Genomic DNA, 20,570 nt, shown 5'->3' with positions numbered 1-20,570 from the left:
TGCCATCATATGCTGAATATTTAAATTGTATTATCTAACTTCTTGTGATATTGTATTTTTAGACTGTTTTATGTGTAGGTTACTGTAACCACTTATTGTAACATTATTTCTTATGTTTTGTAGTCTGTGGGTGTTAACATTGTTTCATATGTATGATATACGTATACATCCACCACATTGTTCCAATAAGCACAAGTTGCTTTTTAACACATTGGCTGTTTATTAATTGGGTCTACCAGCGCTTTTTTCTTCATTAGTGTCTATTGTTGTGGGGTTAGTAATACCCCTATTTCAACTGCAGCAGGTATTCCCTATCACAGGTGTGGCTTTGACGCTTGTTTAGATATTTCTGCCTAATGCCGCGTATCCACTACGCGACATTGCCAAATGATTGCATGATTACAACATCGTAATCGTGCAATTGCTCAGTAATCGGGCACAAATCATTCACATTAATGTCGGAAACAACCAGCGGTGCTCTCTCCCGCTGGTCGTTTCCGACATCAATCATCTCCCGAACATGCTGGTCAATCTGCCGATAACGACAGATAGATCATGTTCGGGGATGATTGATGTGCCTACGCTGAACGTTCAGTGTAGGCACAGCACAGACTGTAAAACGACTGCACGATTACAATGTCGTAATCGTGCAGTCGTTTCACAGTCTGCTAGTGGATGTGCCCCTTAACAGTCATCTAGTTTCAGCTGAGAGTTACCACAGGTGGATTCCCTAGCAGAAGTATACCATTCTGAGGTGACAGTTCCTGTTACAGTGTGGAAGCAGGGAACATGGTTTAAGCATTGTGTATAGGTACAGGGCCCGATTCAGAGATGTACGCAAACCCAATGGTTTACACATATCTCTGATGGTGTGAGATCTGCGCATGTGCAGATCTTGTTCTGCGAGATCACACGCAGTGTCCCCAAGCCGCAACATGATTGACATTCTGCGGACATTTGGGGGCATGAGCGAGGCGGCGATGGGCAGCGTTCTAAAAAATGGTCATGTTGGACCCTTTTTGTTAGGTGCGTATTCTGATGCAGCTTCAGTGTCCCGGGCAGCATGAAAACACTGCCCATCCTGCATAACCAGAGGGTTACTCAGATGGCAGATGTTCACGCAGAGTGATCCGATGCTGTCTCTTTGGACGCAGCAGCAGATCACAAAAGCCAGCAAGAGGCATCTATTTACCCAAGACACCTCCTGCGCCATTAGCATATTTTTGCACAGTTGCTGCATACAAAGTCTCAGCAGCCATGCAATAGCGTCCATCTCTGAATCAGGCCCATAGTGCAGTAACAGTGTTGTGTGCTTCGCAGTCGCTTAAATGTGTTTAGTTCTAATGACACATAGTTGTAAAATCTGTATTTTAATTCCTGGACAAAGGACAGGAAAAAAACAACCCATTTTTACACTTTTGTACTTGCATTATTATGCTGTTACTTACTCTAAATATTATTTGTGCTGTGCAGTATAATGACAATACACTTATTTTCAATAATATAAAAGACATTGATAAAAATATTAAATATTCAATGTTATTTATGTGTCATTTTCTGCATTGTCATTCAGAAGTTGTTTGGTCTAAGCAGGTAAAATGGGTTGGGTATGGGATGCTGGCACACGTGATCCCGGCGGTTAGGTATCCCAACCCTAAACTTCTCTCTACCCCTAACCCTCTCCCCTGCAACCTAAACCTAACCTCCCTCTCCCCTGCAACCTAAACCTAACCTCCCTCTCCCCTGCAGCCTAAACCTAACCTCCCTCTCCCCTGCAGCCTAAACCTAACCTCCCTCTCCCCTGCAGCCTAAACCTAACCTCCCTCTCCCCTGCAACCTAAACCTAACCTCCCTCTCCCCTGCAGCCTAACCTCCCTCTCCCCTGCAGCCTAAACCTAACCTCCCTCTCCCCTGCAGCCTAACCTCCCTCTCCCCTGCAGCCTAAACCTAACCTCCCTCTCCCCTGCAACCTAAACCTAACCTCCCTCTCCCCTGCAACCTAACCTCCCTCTCCCCTGCAGCCTAAACCTAACCCAACTACTTATCGTCGGGTTAACCTACATTATTATTATTACCAGTTATTTATATAGCGCACACATATTCCGCAGCACTTTACAGAGCATATCTTACCATTCACATCTGTCCCTGCCCCAGTGGAGCTTACAATCTATATTCCCTTCCACATGCTCATCCCAGTCAAATTAACAAACTCTTCAACAAATACAGTAAACATGTCTCTAGTTTTTAGGTCAATGACATTTAGTATTTGTCCTTAGATTTGTCTTAGATTACTGCTGTTTGTTAAATCCAGAAAGGATGGCATAACCCCTTTAGAGTGATAAAGGGGTTATGCTTTGTTGTTAAATGGGGGCCAGAAACTGATAGGTGCAGGTTAGCCTATGGTAATAGTAGAATAGTAGTATATTGGTAAATCTGGAACAGATTGCAATAATACACTGGAGCTGGGTCCCAAAAGCACAACTAGAGTAGGCTATTGGAGATACTAGAACTGGGCGCCGGGAGCACTATTTAGGCATGCTGCAGGAGTGTAATAGGACTGAATGCTGGGAAGCAAAATTGGTGCAGGTAACTGAAACAGACTGGAGCAGAATGTTGTACACCAGTTTCGCTAATTCTTATATTACAGTACAGGTTTTAAGGCTATCCATGCTTGAGCCCAGGTGACTTATTTAGTACCTCAGTCAATTTGATTTAACCATCTGGACTCAACCATGGATATCCTTAAAATCTGAACTGTAACGGCAGGGTTTGGGAAACTCTGTTGTAAGCAATACAGAAGTAGATAACTTGTCTGCAATGTCCTTGCTGAAAATCTCTGGCTCTGTTATATTGGTACTTTGATTTTTCATAAAGAAAAATAAGATTGTAGTTTTCTGATTTAAATTGTTACTCTTTGCTGGTTGAACACATATATAATTTTTAAGAGCATCCCAGAAACAACCTTCTTGCTAGTTGGACACTACTATAATTTTAACCACTTAAAAAAAACAAAACATTTTTGGGGAACATTTTTTGATCAGAATATGTAAATATTATTATCATTTATTTATATGGCGCCACAAGTGTTCTGCAGCGCCTTACAAAGTACATAAACAAAATTATTGACCAGTGACTTACAGTACAATACAATACAGGACCAGGACATGGATAATATACAAGGAATCGGTATGAAGTTTGATTCCCGGAAGCGGCAGCCCGACAGCTGAACAGATCCCGGCAGCGGCAGCCCGACAGCGCCAGAAATCCCGATCGTCCTAAGGTAAGTAATCACTAACCTAACCCTCTTTAGGGGTGCCTAACCCTAATCCCCCCTCTAAGTGCCTAACCCTAACCCCCCCCTTCCCTGCTGCCTAAACCTAAGTCCCCCGGGAGGGTGCCTAGCCCTAACCCTCCCGGGGGGGTGCCTAACCCTAAGTCTCCCCCGGGTGCGCTAAACCTAACCCCCCCCCCCCCCACGGCTGTCCGCTCGCGGCGCCCGGCATCCTTTCGATCGGGATGCTGGTCGCCTGTCTCCCGGCGTCGGGAAAATGACAGGCGTCTAGATATGGACGCTTGTCATTTAACCCACGCCAGGATAAAGCAGTCGGGAAGCCGGCTGTCAGGATCATGTCAGCCGGTTACCTGATTGCATCCCATATACAATGCTACATTAGAGACCATAACATCAGGATGTAGTCTGAAAGCCGACGGTCTAAATGCCGACCGCCGACTTCCAGACTTTCTAATCCCGGCGTGGTACTAATGACAGGCGTCGAAAACTTGACGCCTGTCATTAACCATACGCCGGAAAACCGACGCCTGACATACCGAACAAAGGTAAGCCGGGCGCGGACAACTGTTGGGGGGGGGGGGGGAGGGTTTGGTTTAGGGCTCCCGGGGGGACTTAGGGTTAGGCACCCCCCCGGGAGGGTTTGGTTAGGGGGGGGTTAGGCACCCCCGGGGGAAGGTTAGGGTTAGGCACTTGGGGGGGAGGTTAGTGGGGTGAATTAGGTAGCAATACTTACCTTAGGGACGATCGGAATCTTCACCCTTGTTGGGCTGCCGCTGTTGGGTAATACCTACTACACCCATAAATCCAGATAAGCAATAGAGCATAAGCAACCAAGTGTTAGGTGCCCTAGTGGTGAGTAAGAAGTATTTAAACCTGATTGTGTAATGGTACATACACACGGTCAGATTTTTCTTCAGATCTGAACTATAACGATTTTAAAAATCGTTCATATCTGAAAGAAATATCGGATATGTGGGCAACAATGAACGATGCACGTTCCCGTTTGTCAGATAACGATATCTGACATCTGATGTGTTTGCAGTCAGATTTGGTCGATTTCATTCATTTTAATACAGGCTGATATCATTCGATCGTTTTCAAATCGTTCATCTGACATATCTGACCATGTGTATGCACCATAAGTGTTTAACAAATATGCAGATTTGTTAATACAATTATACTGAGTAAGGGCTAAATATTATTTACATAATTTGAAAAAAAAAAAATAAATCAACAATTTAGGTGATATTTTTGGTAAAAACTAATTTGATACAGTTTACGGTGTGATCTATCTAAATATAATATACACACCATAAACTTATATAAGGATCACTGCATCTTCACTGATCCCCCGAGCTCAGGTTGCAGGAAGCTTGCCTTCCTGCACACAGAAGAGGGCAATCCCTTCTGAAGCCAAGCTGGCAGGAGGGGGCTGAGGAGAGGTTTCCGTGGTAACCGAGGGGCCGGCCAGATGGGTTGAGTCTGGCAGCTGCTTGAAGGGTAGTGGATAGATCCCCTTCCCTTTCTGTACCGTGACGTAATCAGTTACTGTCCAGCGTCATTACCTACCATCCACTTGGGCATAGAGGGGAATTACAATGTTGTGGCGAGCGTAGCGAGCCCACTGGGAGGACAACAGTCTTCTTTTGGTGGACTGCCTCACTGCACGTCACTTCCAGGTACAGAAACAAGAATGGAAGCAGCTAGATCCCCTTCCATAGATTGACCATGACATCATCAGCCAGTGTCCAACGTCATTCCCTACCATCCAAGTGGGCATAGAGGGGGAATATAACCATGTGGCGAGCGAAGCGAGCCCACGAGGGGTTAACTTTCTTTTTTTGGCTGTGTGGGCAGGAAACTGCACTTCCACCCTTACTACACGTCACTTCCAGGTACAATATCTGAAGTGGAAATAGTCTCTACCGATACATAATGGCAGTATACGGAAGTTTAGCTGCCAACGGGCTCCTGTCAGGGGAAGCCCATCCTGGTCTGGTTGCATCTGATGCAGTCACGCCGGGCAGATGGTTAGTGTCCCAGATGATGCCCACTCTGGATAGACACAAATCTAATTTTAAAGTGTGGCCCAGAAGATGATAAACATAATTTAACGAGTATCCCACATGATACTCATTATAAATAGCTTCTATGAGAGCGGCCCAGATACTGCACAATTGCTGTTTCAACACAAAAATATATTTTTAACAGCGGCCTAGATAATGCACACTTGCCATTTGAACACAAATATATTTTTAAAGCGTGGACCAGATACTGCAGATATGCTGGTTGTACACAAATATAAACTTAGAGAGTGACCCATATATTGCCCCACTTGCTGGCTACTCGGCACCACAGTAAGAAACACACGGCCGCTGTAGCGCAGACCACTCTCTTCACTATACAGCCGCCATCAGCCTCACCCGACGAAGCATCGGCTTACCTTCACGCCGGAAAGGTAAACCGCTACTTCGTTAGGAGATAGCAGTCTGCACCTACGCCTCTGACACCGCCGCCCAGCTCTGCGTTGTGGGACATGGCCAGTAGGTGGCGCTGCGGTGAGTGACGCCGGTGCTATGTGAGACGTCAGTGCAGCGCGACTTGTTTTGGCCGGTGTGACAGGCGGCCGGGAATCAACGTGGGGAGCACAGGTGAGATCACGAGAAATAGGTCAGGACACGCTGTAAATGTTAAACATGGTTTTGAAATTTTATGAACAAGACCATAACATAAAATCTTTGTTCTGATGTGCTGCTCAGGCTTTAGCTACCGACTGTGTGTATAAATGACTATAAACAACCACATCCCCTGTATTGTGACCAGGCAGCAGCCATCATCAAAGGGCTTGTTATAGAGAGGTTACCTCCAATCTGATACAGTACAAAAAAAAGCAGGCACCTATCTGTTACATTTATAAGTAATTATATATGTAAGCTCCACTGGGGCAGGGACTGATGTGAATGGCCACATATTCTCTGTAAAGCGCTGCGGAATATGTGTGCGCTATATAAATAACTGGTAATAATAATAATAATATTTCCACACAATAAAAGCAGCCAATCACAATCTGTTTAACTGTGCTGTGGGTGATTTTTCTTTTTTCCTCAGCTCTTCTATAGCGTCATCAATATGCGAAACCTGAAGTTACTGAAGTCTGTGCAATGTCAGTCAGCTCAAGGCATGGGCTCCCCACAGTGTAGCTCCATACGTACTGACACTGGAACAGTCCTCATTGGATCAAGCCATGGCTTTGTGGAGCTGGATCCCGGCACAGAGCAGGTGACTGAATCCTGACTGTTTAAAAGTACATGTGCTGATTGATTGCTACAGTCGTCCACAACACTATAATACAATAATGAAGCTCTGTCAAGAAAATACTGTTAAGGAGAACCTTTCTGTACATTATGGGGTGTGGTATAGACAACCTGAAACCTAATGCTGAAACCTAAATCTAAGACTAACTTTAACCCAAATCGCAACCTAATCTAACCTAATCTATAGGTTATGATGTTGGCATGTAGATGTAATTGTGAGCTATTCTCTGTTGAGTATATGCAGAAATGCATCTAATTACAGACGTAGTCGAAACTGGGGGTGGTCCGGTGTGCACCGGACCTCTCATTAGCCCTGTTCGCTGCTGCCTGCTTGCCACCGTCCCACCCGCAAGCCCGCCCACTGCCGTGCAATATAGGTTTTTTTTTTAGACCCAGCACATGACGTCACACCGGGCCGCAGCAAGAGACGATCCGCGTCATTTGTCGTTCAGACAGGGGTGTCAGAATGATTTTATATGGGGGGGCAATATAGATATAATTTAATATGGGTGCACCCCCCATTCCCCTCCCTCCCATTCACCTGTTGCTGGGTGGAAGATGGTCAGTAGCACGGGAGAGGAGGAGGCAGGTACCACATAGGAAGGGGAAGGTGGGACCACCAGGGAGCTGGAGGCATGGGCTGTGTGTTATAGCAATAGGCTGCATGGCCCCTGCACTGCCCGAAGGATGATGTGTAATGTGCAGTCTTTTAACTTAAAGACCGCACATTACACCTCCCCTTCTCTGTGCAGTGCTGGGGCTGTGCAGCCTATTGCTATAATGCACAGCCCCTGGACTTCTACGGCCGCAGCCTTGCCCCCTCTGTTTCAACGCCTATGGACATGGAGCAACAAGAAGATAGTAAGTGTGGGCGCCGGCTTGGCTGGAGACACGGAAGTGAGGCCAGCTGGGCTGGAGACATGGAAGGGGGGCTGGCTGGGCTGGAAACATGGGAGGGGGGCTGGAGACACAAGAAGGGGATTGGCTGGGCTGGAGACACGGAAATGAGGCCAGCTGGGCTGGAGACATGGAAGGGGGGCTGGCTGGGCTGGAAACATGGGAGGGGGGCTGGAGACACAGGAAGGGGACTGGCTGGGCTGGAGACACGGGAGAGTGGCTGGATTGGCTGGAGACACGGAAGTGAGGCCAGCTGGGCTGGAGACATGGAAGGGGGGCTGGCTGGGCTGGAAACACGGGAGGGGGGCTGGAGACACAGGAAGGGGATTGGCTGGGCTGGAGACACGGAAGGGGGGCTGGCTGGGCTGGAGACACAGTAAGGGGACTGGCTGGGCTGGAGACACGGAAGTTAGGCCAGCTGCGCTGGAGACATGGAAGGGGGGCTGGCTGGGCTGGAAACACGGAAGGGGGGGCTGGAGACACAGGAAGGGGACTGGCTGGGCTGGAGACACGGAAGGGGGGGCTGGCTGGGCTGGAGACACAGTAAGGGGACTGGCTGGGCTGAAGACACGGGAGAGTGGCTGGCTGGAATGGAGTCACGGAAGGAAGCCTGGCTGGGCTGGAGACACAGAAGGGGGGCTGGCTGAGCTAGAGACACGGGGGGGGAGGCGGAACCTCTGTTTTTTTGGAGCGCGTGCCCCTTTTTACTATCAGGCCCTGCTCCTGTAACTAGAGTGTATATACATAAATATGTGATAGAATTTTTTTTTCAAAGACACAGTAACACAATGTCTAACACAGTGCTAAAACTGGTACCACCTATTACCAGATCTCTAGTTTCGCCTATGATTGCGGATGGATCTCTTGCATCAGATATAGGGCTGGGACAAGTGTGCACTGATAGTGCTACTTCCACAAGTGGATGGACAGGATCAGTGGGGCTGCTCATATGTGTAGAACTCTGCATACAGACGAAAAGCCGCATTTATTTCTGTGCACACAGTGTGAATTTAGTTGTGTCCAACTTGTGTGAAACTTGCATCAGACTCATCAGAATCTTACATTATTCGCTAGTACATAAAGCTTAGCAAAGTTAAAAGCAGATATTTACTTAATTTAAGATGGTGAATTTAATGTACAGAAAATAATCAATACAATGTTACAAAATAGTTACTGTTCTATTCTATTCCATTGAAAATGTGCTTTTCTGAAAGTCCTGTATGTGTTGATAAGTCATTTGCAATATATAACTAATTCTTTTGGCTCTGAACTAAACCGGTTAGAAGATGCTTTGTAAGTTTTAACATGAAAATCTTGGCTTCATCAGAAAAAATCATGTATTGTTTTCCCTCTCGTCTAATGACTAGATGTCCACTCAATACACCACATCTCACTAAGGTCATGAACTATTGTAAACTCTTCACTCTCAGATTTACCAAAGCATTACTGTCTACTGATATTGGTGTGTATGTGTGTATATAATATATCTAAAAAAAATAAATATATATATATATATATATATATATATAATATAATACAATACAGGGTAGTCCACAAGTGTGGAAATACACTTATAAAAAAGGAAATGAGTTGGGAAGTATTAATCCAGTGTCTACACATATGTTATGGGAGTGGGGGGAAACTTTTTAGGGGCGCCCATCTTGGATGCATAATTTTTTTAAATAGGAATGTAGCCATATGACATATCAAACAGATGCAGAATTTTATAAGAAAAACAATGGTGTTCTTTGTTTTAAAGTATCTTTATTTATTCCCAAGTTTTAACATAAAGTTTATAGGAGATGTTCAAAGTGCTGTCCACCATGTTGCATTGTTAACGCTAGTCTATTTTCCCATTCCTGATGAACCTTGAAATTCTGCATCTGTTTGATATGTCACATGACTATCTTCCTATTTAAAAAATAAAAGTTGCATCCAAGATGGCTGCCATACTGGTAACATACCCTAAAAAGTTTTCCCCCACTCCCGTGTCATATGTATAGACACTGGATTAATATTTCCTTTCCTTTTGATAAGGGTGTTTCCACACTAATGGACCTCCCTGTGTCTGTCTATATACAGTCAGGTGTATAAATATTGGGACTTTGACAGAATTTTCATATTTTGGCCTCTATTCACCATCACAATGGCTTTGATATGAAACAAACAAGATGTGCTTTAACTGCAGACTTTCAAATTTAATTTGAGGGTAATTACATCCAAATCAGGTGAACGGTGTAGGAATTACAACGGTTTCTATATGTGCCTCCCACTTTTTAAGGGGCCAAAAGTAATGGGACAAACTAAACAATCCTAAATCTAACTTTCACTTTTTAATAGCCTGAAGTCTGGAATGCATAGACATCACCATACGCTGGGTTTCATCCCTGGTGATGCTCTGCCAGGCCTCTACTGCAAATGTCTTCAGTTCCTGCTTGTTCTTGGGGCATTTTCCTTCAGTTTTGTCTTCATCAAGTGAAATGCATGCTCAATCAGATTCAGGTCAGGGGATTGACTTGGTCATTTCATAACATTCCACTTTTTAGCCTTAAAAAACTCTTTGGTTGCTTTTGCAGTATGCTTTGGGTCATTGTCCATCTGCACTGTGAAGCGCCGTCCAATGAGTTCTGAAGCATTTGACTGAATATGAGCATATAATATTGCCCGAAACACTTCAGAATTCATTCTGCTGCTTTTGTCAGCAGTCACATCATCAATAAATACAAGGGAACCAGTTCCATTGGCAGCCATACATGCCCACGCCATGACACTACCACCACCATGCTTCACTGATGAGGTGGTATGTTTTGGATCATGAGCAGTTCCTTTCTTTCTCCATACTCTTCTCTTCCCATCACTCAGTACAAGTTGATCTTTGTCTCATCTGTCCATAGGATGTTGTTCCAGAACTGTAATGGCTTTTTTAGATGTTGTTTGGCAAATTCTAATCTGGTCTTCCTGTTTTTGTGGCTCACCAATGGTTTACATCTTGTGGTGAACCCTCTATATTCACTCTTGTGAAGTCTTCTCTTGATTGTTGACTTTGACACATATACACCTACCTCCTGGAGAGTGTTCTTGATTTGGCCAACTGTTGTGAAGGGGTTTTTCTTCACCAGGGAAATAATTCTTCTGTCATCCACCACAGTTGTTTTCCGTGGTCTTCCGGGTCTTTTGGTGTTGCTGAGCTCTCCGGTGCGTTCATGTTCCAAACAGTTGATTTGGCCACACCTAATGTTTTTGCTATCTCTCTGATGGGTTTGTTTTGATTTTTCAGCCTAATGATGGCTTGCTTCACTGATAGTGACAGCTCTTTGGATCTCATATTGAGAGTCGACAGCAAATGATTCCAAATGCAAATGTCACACCTAGAATCAACTCCAGACCTTTTACCTGCTTAATTGATAATGAAATAACGAGGGAATAGCCCACACCTGTCCATGAAATAGCTTTTGAGTTGATAGTCCCATTACTTTTGGCCCCTTAAAAAGTGGGACGCACATATAGAAACCGTTGTAATTCCTACACCGTTCACCTGATTTGGATGTAATTACCCTCAAATGAAATCTGAAAGTCTGCAGTTAAAGCACATCTTGTTTGTTTCATTTCAAAGCCATTGTGGTGGTGAATAGTGGCCAAAATTATGAAAATTCTGACAATGTCCCAATATTTATGCACCTGACTGTATATGTGTGTGTATATATATATATATATATATATATATATATATATATATATATATATATATATATATATATGTGTATGTATGTGTGTGTGTGTGTGTATATATATATATATATATATATATATATATATATATACATACATCTATCTATCTATCTATCTATCTATCTATCTATCTATCTATCTATCTATCTATCTATCTATCTATCTATCTATCTATCTATCTCAAATGACGGCACTCCACGTCTTTATCAAATATAAACAGGCTTTGATCCAACGACCGTTTTGGGCACATGCCCGTCATCAGGGATGTGCCCGAAATGGTCGTTTGATTAAAGCCTGTTTATATTTGATAAAGACGTGGAGTGCTGCCGTTTGTGATACTATACATTGGGCTATTGGGTCCATGGAGGGCACCCACGCATAACTTTTACACTGACGAGTGCTGGAACTCTGCCTACACAATATATATATATATATATATATATATATATATATATATAATCCATATCAGTATATTTATTTATTTTTTGTTCCACTGCAGATCATTATTGATGTCTCATTAACAGCTGAGAACTTTCTACCAGAAGATGGAAGTGGTCAGGTTGTTGGCATACAGGATGTTCCTGACCAGGAGTCAGTTTGTATTGCCACTGCCACGGGTGATGTTATTTTGTGTGCCCTCAACACTGGTCAGGTAACTTTCATGGAGCTGTTTGTTAAATCTGCAAACAAAGACATTTTTTTTTCCTCCTATTAGATTATTTCTTATTATTCACAATCTGTTTTTTTAATTCCTACACTTTGGGACACTACTAACCTCAGGGTTTAGAGCGCTCTGTGTACACTAAATGCACATTACCCTTGTTACAACTCCCCTCTAGATCATAGACTTAATCAGCTCAGTTTTAGACCTTCTGTACAGTTCAAGGTAATAGTACGCGCAGGCTGTTAAGGCACATGGCATCGCTATAGCGGTGTCCATGGGCCGCACATACCTCCACCTTCTCAGGGCGTCGCCCGCAACCCGCCACTTTCACCACGCCAGCTGGCGGGACGGGTAGCTTGGTGGTGACCGTGTTTACATCCAACAGCTGTTACAGCTGAGGTTGGGGCAGCACAGGCAGTGTAATGGTTAGCATTACTACCTCACAGCACTGAGGTCATGGGTTCAATTCCCACTACGGCCCTAACTGTGTGGAGTTTGTATATTCTCCCTGTGCTTGCGTGGTTTTCCTCCGGGTACTCCGGTTTAAACACTATTCCTCATAAGGCTAGGGGCACTTTGAATTTACAAGGCCGGTCGCTCGATTGAAGGGACTATTCCATAGCATGTGGACAGGTGGTCTCGGGGACGCTTTACGCTGTCGTGCAGGTCCTGGTTATGTGCAGCCACCCGGGGGTGCTGCACCTACCCTGGCGGAGCCAGTGTGTGACACAGGCTCTGTTGGTCGGTTTCCGCCTTAGGGACGCTGATGGCGCTTCAGCGAGGGGATCAAGTTTGTAGTTGCGTGGGGATCCAGGACGCCTGCTTTTGATGGTGCGGTTCTGGAGAATGAAGAACTGTAGTCTTCTGCCAGCGCCACATAGCTGCTCGGCGCCACTCTTGGGACTGCTTAGTTGTGGATTCCCAAATGGGTGCGTCCGATCAGGCATCGGCGCAAGAAGGTTGTTGCTGTATCTTCTTTTTTTGTGTCTTTTCGAGGACGCCTGGAAGGCGCTGGATATGGCGTTCTCTGTTCCTCAGAACTTTGCTTCCCTTTATCCTCCTCCACCGGATCATGTCCAAGTGGGAATTGCCTTTCAGCTTGACACTGCGGCAACGTGTTTAGCTACCCATGTGGCTTTGCCCGTTCTGGGTTTTGTGTCATTTAAGGATCCGGAGTTACCTATTGAACTGTTGTCTCGGGTCCACTATCAGGGGCTTTGAGCTTTGGAGATGTGGGATGGCGAACTCGTCGCTGGGCATCACAGTGATTCGTCCACGGTTTCCATATTGGATTTGGCAGAACAGCTTCGTGGTGAAGTTGACTGTGTGTGTGAGGCTGGGCACGATGGTGCTCAGGTGGCTTGCTAGGTTTCAGCTACGACCATCTCAGTTCAGGGAGAACTTTGGCTCTGCGCTTGGGGGGCGGATTCAGATTCGATCCATTCACTGTACTCTTCCACTTGGTAGGGACGTTCTTTTTGGGACGGACCTGGATACTGTTATTGCCCAGACTACGTGGGGAAAGGCACCTTTCTTCCAGTGGCTGCTCCCAAAGCAGCGGGGTCCGCGGTTGCCAGTTTTCCTCTCCTCCTTTTGGACCTCCAGGTCAGTCTGCGAAAGACAACTTCTTCACCAGCAGGGGTTCGGCTCCTAGGGGCCAAATTTTCTGGTGCCAACCAGTACTTGGGGGTCAGGGATCTGAAAAACGCGCCTGTCGGCGTATCTCTCCACCCAGTCTGGTCGCTTGTTGCCATTCCGTGGTGCCGTGTTTAGACGACTGGGTGCCGGATATCAGTTCTAGGGGTTACATCATCAAACTGAGCGGTCCGCCACAATGGCGTTTCTTCGCCATTGCTCTTCCTCGAGATGCGGGGAAGTGGGTGGCATTGGTCCAGGCTTTCCAGTGTCCACTCGAAGGGCGTCATTGCTCCAGTTCCACAGCTGGAATGGAAACTTGTTCTTTGTTTGGAAGCCGATGATTTCTTCCGGCCAATTTTGGACCTTCACGCATTGATCACCAGGTTCTGGGTTGATCATTATCAGATGGAATCTCTCAACTGGCTTTTGGCCTCCCTATATGTTGGCAATGCGTATCTTCATGTTGAAATATGGGCAGGTCTTCCTTCTCTACTCCATTTTGGAGTTGGATCTGATTACTATCAGTTCCGGACCCTATCAACCCTGGTGTAGCCAGGGTTCCGCTAGTCGTTACCAAGTTCATGTCAATCAGGGTGAGCTTACTGCACCAGGAAGGTATCACAATCATACCTTCTTTATACTCCTCGTGAAGGCTGATTCAGCTTCACGGCTACAGGAACACCTGGAGCGGACGTTTCTGGTACTTCAGGATCACTGCTGGATCCTCAGTGTCGGGAAGTCTCGCCTAATCCCATGTCAGCTCCTTCAGTTCCTGGGGGTGATCTTTGACACCCCTCTTCTGTGGGGTTTTCGTGCCGGTGTCTCATGCATGGACCCTACAGTCCTTGGTCATGACGTTGTTGTTGGCGCCTCACCTGTCAATTTTGTGGTGCATGACGTTATTGGGGACGAGGGGCTCCACCTTCGTGACCATTCAGTACGCCTTCTTCCACTCGCGGAATTTCAAAGGGTGATTCTCCCATTTTGGACGGGGGGCTCAGCGTCCCTCTCCGCTCAGTTTCTCATTCTGTCCGACAGCACTGGTTAATCTCCAGGGACGATCCTTCGGTCATTGCGACCTGGACACCTTTCTCTTCGGTTAGGGTGCCGTGAGTGTACTTCTGTGGCTCCAAGTCCTTGGCCAACGTGCTCATGTTCCGAGCTTATTTTTGGACTCTCTTGGGGGTCCAGTCAATCCTGGCTGACCGGTCAGTGCGTATTCAGTCGGACAGCGACACGGCGGTGGCATCTGTAGATCATCAGGGAGGCAGGAGCAATGGCAGCCCAAATTATTTCCTGGGCAGGGGCCTTTGTTCCAGCACTTTTAGCGGTGTTCTTGCCGGTTGTGGAAAATTGCAAAGTAGTCTACCTCAGAAGAACCACATTCTCCAGGGGAGTGGTCTCTCCATCCTGTGGTCTTCCACCAGTTGGTTCAGAAGTGTGTCCTTCCTCTGGTGGACCTCTGGGCCTCTTGACACAACTTCCAGGTTTAGCCTATCTTGTTTCTTGGCCTTCCTACGGAGGGTTTGGAGGCCGGTTTAAAGTACAATTTTCGAACAGGTCATTTTCTTTGCAGCAGTGTGCGGCTTCTCTTCCAGAGGTTTGAATTTTGTTGCAGGGTGTGTTCAACCCCAGTTTCCTCCGCCAGTACCACCGTTGGATCTTACTCTGGTCCTCTCGGCTTTCAAGCAGGCTCTATTTGAGCCCTTGTATTTGGCTGACTTTTGGTTTGTTGCTTGCACGCTGGTTTTCCGTATGGCCGTTGACTTAGCTCACCGTGTTTTTTTAGTGGGGGACTGGGTCTTGCAGATGCCTTTTCTCTTATTCTATGTCGTATGGGCGGTTCTCTGTATGGTTCCTATGTTTTGGACGGAAGGCATTCGACGTTCCACTTGTCTTTCTAGTTCTTTTTTTCTCTCGACTTTCCAGATCCGGGATGATCTGGCTATGTTACATGTAGTCCAAGCTCTGGGGTTTTTCATTTGACAAGACTTCTTCTGTTATCCGCTCAAATTCTCTTCTTGTTCTTTTCATCGCACATTAATGTGGTTGGCCAGCTACAAAGCAGTCCATTGCACGTTGAATCCGCTCTGTCATCACTCTGGCCTTTTCTAGTGCATGTCAACTAGCACAGGCGGGGGTGTCGATGCATTCCACTAAGGCGGTGGCGACTTCCTTTGGTGGTACAGGTCTACCGTGCAGCTACCTGGTCTTCTGTCCACGCATTTTTACTGGTTTCAGGTTTATGCCTCTGGCAACGGCCACTTTGGACGTGCAGTTCTTCTTTCAGGCAGCCTCAGTGTCCCCTCCCCTGGGGGCAGCTGTTGAACATCCCATGGTCGAGTGTCTCCCAGCCTTGCTGCTAGAAAAAAGACTATTTTTGGTCACTTACCGTTGAATCCTTTTGAAAGTGCACTGGCTTGTGGGGAGTTGCGGAGTGGAGGAGCTTATATTTAAAGTTACAGGTTATAGTTTAAGCGCCAGCTCCTTGGTCCCCATCCACAATTCCATGTTCCAGTGTCCCCCAGCCTGCTTAAGAGAAAAGGATTCAACGGTGAGTGACAAAAAATTCTCTCTTTTTTTATTTTTTAAGCAAACTACCCCCTAGGGATCCTTGGGGAAGGGCGGGGAGTGGTTCACCAGGTTTAACTTTTATTAGTGTCTAAGTAGGTTGAGAGAGGCCTTGCAGCCAGGGCCTTGTCATGTATCGGGCCCTGCACTGGAGTAATGGCAGGGGAAGCTGTCATCAGGGCGAGTTGCTAATCATCAGTAGTAGCACCTTTTCCTGGAGTCAGTACCCACAAACAGTCATTAGTTTCCGGTAGGGAGCTTGCTCTGAATGTGGGAATTGCATGTACAGTCAGGTGCATAAATATTGGGACATTGACAGAAATGTCATATTTTGGCCTCTATTCACCACCATAATGGCTTTGAAATGAAACAAACAAGATGTGCTTTAACTGCAGACTTTCAGATTTAATTTGAGGGTAATTACATCCAAATCAGGTGAACGGTGTAGGAATTACAACGGTTTCTATATGTGCCTCCCACTTTTTAAGGGGCCATGGGTAATGGGACAAACTAAACAATCCTAATCTATCTTCCAGAGGAAATTGGCTATTATTCGTGGTTCAGATATCCACATTCTTAAACGTAGCATGTTCTGCTGTTCTTTTCCGTGAGACACAAACTTTCTCTTCTGCATTACAGAAAGAGCCATTTTGCCCCCTTATACCTGATGACTTTGAGCTCCTAACCTTGATGGTGTTTGTTTACTGGCTATTGCCTTAGTTATACGAATGTCGGAAATCTCTGCTCCCTCTTGCATGTCACTGTATCTGGTGTTTCACAAGGACAAAGTTATCCTATGCACAAAGCCTTCATGCAATTCCAAGGTGATATATATTCTGTCTGATCCAGGATACTGTTATCCCTGCTCTGGGACAAGATCTAGTCTTGGAAAATAAGGAATACCCTGAATGTGTTTAGAGCCATGGCAATCTACATAGATAGGACTTCATCCTTGCATCCTTGTTTTTTGACACATATAATCCAGTATGTGTGGCAGTGAAACGGATGTTGGCAGGATGAATAAAGCTACAATACAACAAACTTGTATCTCTGAAGGAAATCAAGTTCCAGGTAACATTTTAGCTTACCCTTTGGTGAGAGCCTCCTGAACAGCCTGGCATGCTAATCAGCAACCTGGTCCTTCTTCCAAATTACACATTTTTAATTTCTTTTGTTGCCAACGATGCCTGCTTTGGAGTTTGGATGTAACGTTTTGTTCACAGCAATTTCTGTCTACAGTTCAGGTTTTAGAGATATCCATGGTTAAATCAAATTGACTGAGGTACTAATTAAGGCCCTCATTCAGAGCCGTTCGCTATTTGCGTTCGTTCGTTCAAAAACAAGGGGTGGCTATTCAAATGATCCGTTCGCAAATTGCAGTCTGTTCACACCTCTAAGTCTGAACGAGCGAGCAAAACATACGCTCGTTTATTTGTTAAAAACGCCCCCTGGCCGCTCGCACCATACGTCATGTCCGCTATTTATTAGATTAATCGAGTACATCGAACAGGATATGAACTGCTCGCTATTCTTGTGGTTGGTTTTTTCAACCGCTATTTTGCGAGCAGTTCTGAGTTAAAAAAAACCAAGTGACGTGGTCAATGACGCTGCTGGATTAATTATGCACACCCATAAAACGCCCGTTTTGACCTTTAAGCACGCCTGCGTTCTGATCTCCACTCCCCGTTTTCAAGCACCTTCCCCTGTTACCACCCACATACGCCTCATTCTGTCACTCAAAATAGCAGGCACTCGCTATATTGCGTACAAACGATTTTCAGCCGCACTGACTGGTTCGCGCATGCGTACTAAAAACCGTACGCATGCGCAGATGTGCGAACATTGCTCGGAACGAGCGTACTGCCGCTAGCGAGTGGCTCTGAATGAGGGCCTAAGTCACCTGTGGTCAACCATGGATATCTCAAAAAATTTGAACTGTTGGGGAACCTTGAGGACCGTGTTTGGGAATCTCTGGCATATGCCATTTGTTGCCTCCCTTTATATATCCTGCGCATTCAAGGGATTTACATTTTGCATTGAGAGCCTATTGTGCTCCACCTTTCATCTATCCTTTAGATTCCTTTGTTGTTCCTCACTTTCAAGACCATTTTCTTGCTGGAAATGGCGTTGGCAAGTTAAGTATTCAAGCTTGACACTTTGGGGTGTATTTACTAAGTGACGGCTCTGGCTGCGTGAATTAAAATGGCAGTAGCATTAAATGCAAAACAATGCGTGTTTTGCAATAGTTATTATTTCCCCTTTTAAATCCTTTGGCCAGAACTGCAGACAACCGGTGGCTTTAGAATGCCAACGCTTAGTAAATATAACCCCTTATCTAATTTTTTTGCAAGGATATCATAGTACAGTGGATGGCTAAGTCTTCCTTACTAAAGATGATTTAAAGATGTGTCCTAACGTGTCTTTGCTCCAGTCGTGCCAAACAACCCCGCTCATCATCTAATTCGCAATATGATGTGACTAGGACGCTTCAGGAGACTGCTGATTAATTTGATATGTGACACTTGTATATCTGTGTGCGACCGAGTCTCTCAATCAGCATGCGAAGTGCTACAATGTAACAGCCGCAGCTTTTTTCCAATCCAAGTTCTGTTTACACATTCAGTTGCACGCGGATATACAAGTGTCGCATATCAAATGAATCAACACTGTCTCCTGGTGCGTCCTAGTCGCATCGGTAGCTGAGTTGCACTGGACCTGTTGGCTCTCTCGCACCAGGCATATCGCGCTGCATGGCGTTTTGAGTAGATGAGCAAGGACACATCTGTAGGTAATACTGACATGAGTAGTTGGTACTTCTCTGTCTATGGTAACACAATGGAGGTGGCCTTGCAGCTTTATGCATTTTGCGTACTCAGGAGTTGAACTCCTTTACATCAGTCTTTCATCATTGGCTTGCAGAGTGATGTGAGTTTTAAGGAGTTATAGTGTATGAGAATGTGCTCTATTCTGTAGTGCCCTGAATCCTATGGTTTGGGATTTAATCCTGTCATATTCCCAGGATTCTTTGAATAAAAAAAAATTGCATTAATATTTTATCATTCAACACAATAGAAATACATCTTTAATAATGCTAGTAATATGTTCCAGAAATTTGAACCCTCATAGTTGTACCAGTGTTGTTCCCATACTATATTTCTCTGGCAGTCGATCTGGCAAAATTTCTCTGCCAGCCCGGCACAGTGACACTGGCGAAAGTTGTGTTTAACTGACATTTCGTATAGAAACGTCAGCGCATCAACACTTATTGGACATATCACACTGTAGCTCACTGCTCTGAGCCACCCCTGCCAGATGGAGCATACCAGCCACTCCTTCCACCCTGTCAATCTCAGCCCCCTCCCACCGGCTGACTCATAATGCTGCCCAGCAAAATTAAAAAATTCTGGAGAGAACACTGTGTACATTTGTCGGTCTCCTCTCTTTCACAAAAATGTTTTTATGTAGCTTGTACAAGATTTATTGCAAACAGTGTAAATGATTTTGTTTTTACTTACAGTTGGAATGTGTTGGCAGCGTGGATAACGGTATTATTACTATGAGTTGGAGCCCTGACCAGGAGCTTGTACTTCTTATCACAGGTATATATGCTGCGATGGGTATATGCCAAATTCAGTAGTCTCTTTTCTATACATTACCTTGGAAAAGTATTTAGGTCCTTGACCATTTTTCTCATGTTACTGATAACACTGCCATTTTATTCTCCACAACCTGTTTTGTTCAAAGCACTTCTAAATATGACATTGTTTTATGTTACAAAATCCCGTCAACCCTCAATTAAATTTATCTATTAAATCATATTGTTATTGTAGTCTTGTGTTTTATTGTTCAGCTTATTTACCAACCTATATTTGATGCATGTGATCTAGAAATGTACTTTGTCATTTATTTACTAGCTGGGATACCCGGCGTTGCCCGGGATGAAGACTGGACCCTGAAGTACACCTGCAGCTTTTATTTGTTTAAATTGCCCTCGCCTATAACCCCATTTCATTGATCCTGAAAAGGACCCCACTGTTTGCTAACATGCATGCAAACAGTGGCGTAACTATCATGGGTCCAAGGGGTTCGGCTACTATGGTGCCCGAGCTGCCTCTGTGGCCCGCCGCTCCCCCTGCACTCAGTCACACACACAAGGTTGGCCGGTCCAGTCAGAGCCATGAGGGGGCCCCAGGTGTCAGCAATGTTGATTTGGTGCCGGCCAGCGCTGTCTGTCCATGTCTGCCGCTGCCTGCCGGTGTGCCAGCTGTACTTAGCTGGTGACCAGGCCGCGCATCTACACCTGCTGGTTGCTGATGGCACACCGGGGGAATCGAGAGGCTGCTGGAGGAACTCGGGGAGATGAGATGAGTTGCTGGGGGGGGGGGCATGATGTGTAAGGGGCACTTCTATTGCGTGAAAGAATGTGTTATGTGGTATAATCTGTAAAGGGCATTACTGTGTGGCA

At 45.5% G+C, this 20,570-nt stretch overlaps 2 protein-coding genes across 4 annotated transcripts in view; one reads left to right on the top strand and one right to left on the bottom strand.

Moving 5' to 3' along the window:
- Nucleotides 1–5,813, bottom strand: part of TBC1D2 (TBC1 domain family member 2) — a 194,165-nt gene extending 188,352 nt beyond the window's left edge. Inside the window, exon 1 of the mRNA XM_088448387.1 lies at nt 5,736–5,813. The gene's annotated coding sequence lies outside the window, so the exon portion shown is untranslated. The remainder of the gene's footprint in view (nt 1–5,735) is intronic.
- A 25-nt stretch (nt 5,814–5,838) lies between these two features.
- Nucleotides 5,839–20,570, top strand: part of ELP1 (elongator acetyltransferase complex subunit 1) — a 120,895-nt gene continuing 106,163 nt past the window's right edge. For all 3 annotated transcript variants that reach the window (XM_088448384.1, XM_088448383.1, XM_088448385.1), the window contains exons 1-4: nt 5,839–5,943; nt 6,401–6,571; nt 11,732–11,884; nt 19,623–19,704. In XM_088448384.1, coding sequence (XP_088304510.1) covers nt 6,422–6,571; nt 11,732–11,884; nt 19,623–19,704 — 385 coding nt within the window. In that variant the 5' untranslated portion in view covers nt 5,839–5,943; nt 6,401–6,421. The remainder of the gene's footprint in view (nt 5,944–6,400; nt 6,572–11,731; nt 11,885–19,622; nt 19,705–20,570) is intronic.

The sequence above is a fragment of the Taudactylus pleione genome, unplaced genomic scaffold (assembly GCF_031769625.1).
Source record: "Taudactylus pleione unplaced genomic scaffold, aTauple2 ptg000454l, whole genome shotgun sequence".
NCBI lineage: Eukaryota > Metazoa > Chordata > Amphibia > Anura > Myobatrachidae > Taudactylus > Taudactylus pleione.
The sequence above is the reverse complement of the archived record's forward strand: the minus strand, read 5'-3'. Positions and strand labels throughout refer to the sequence as shown.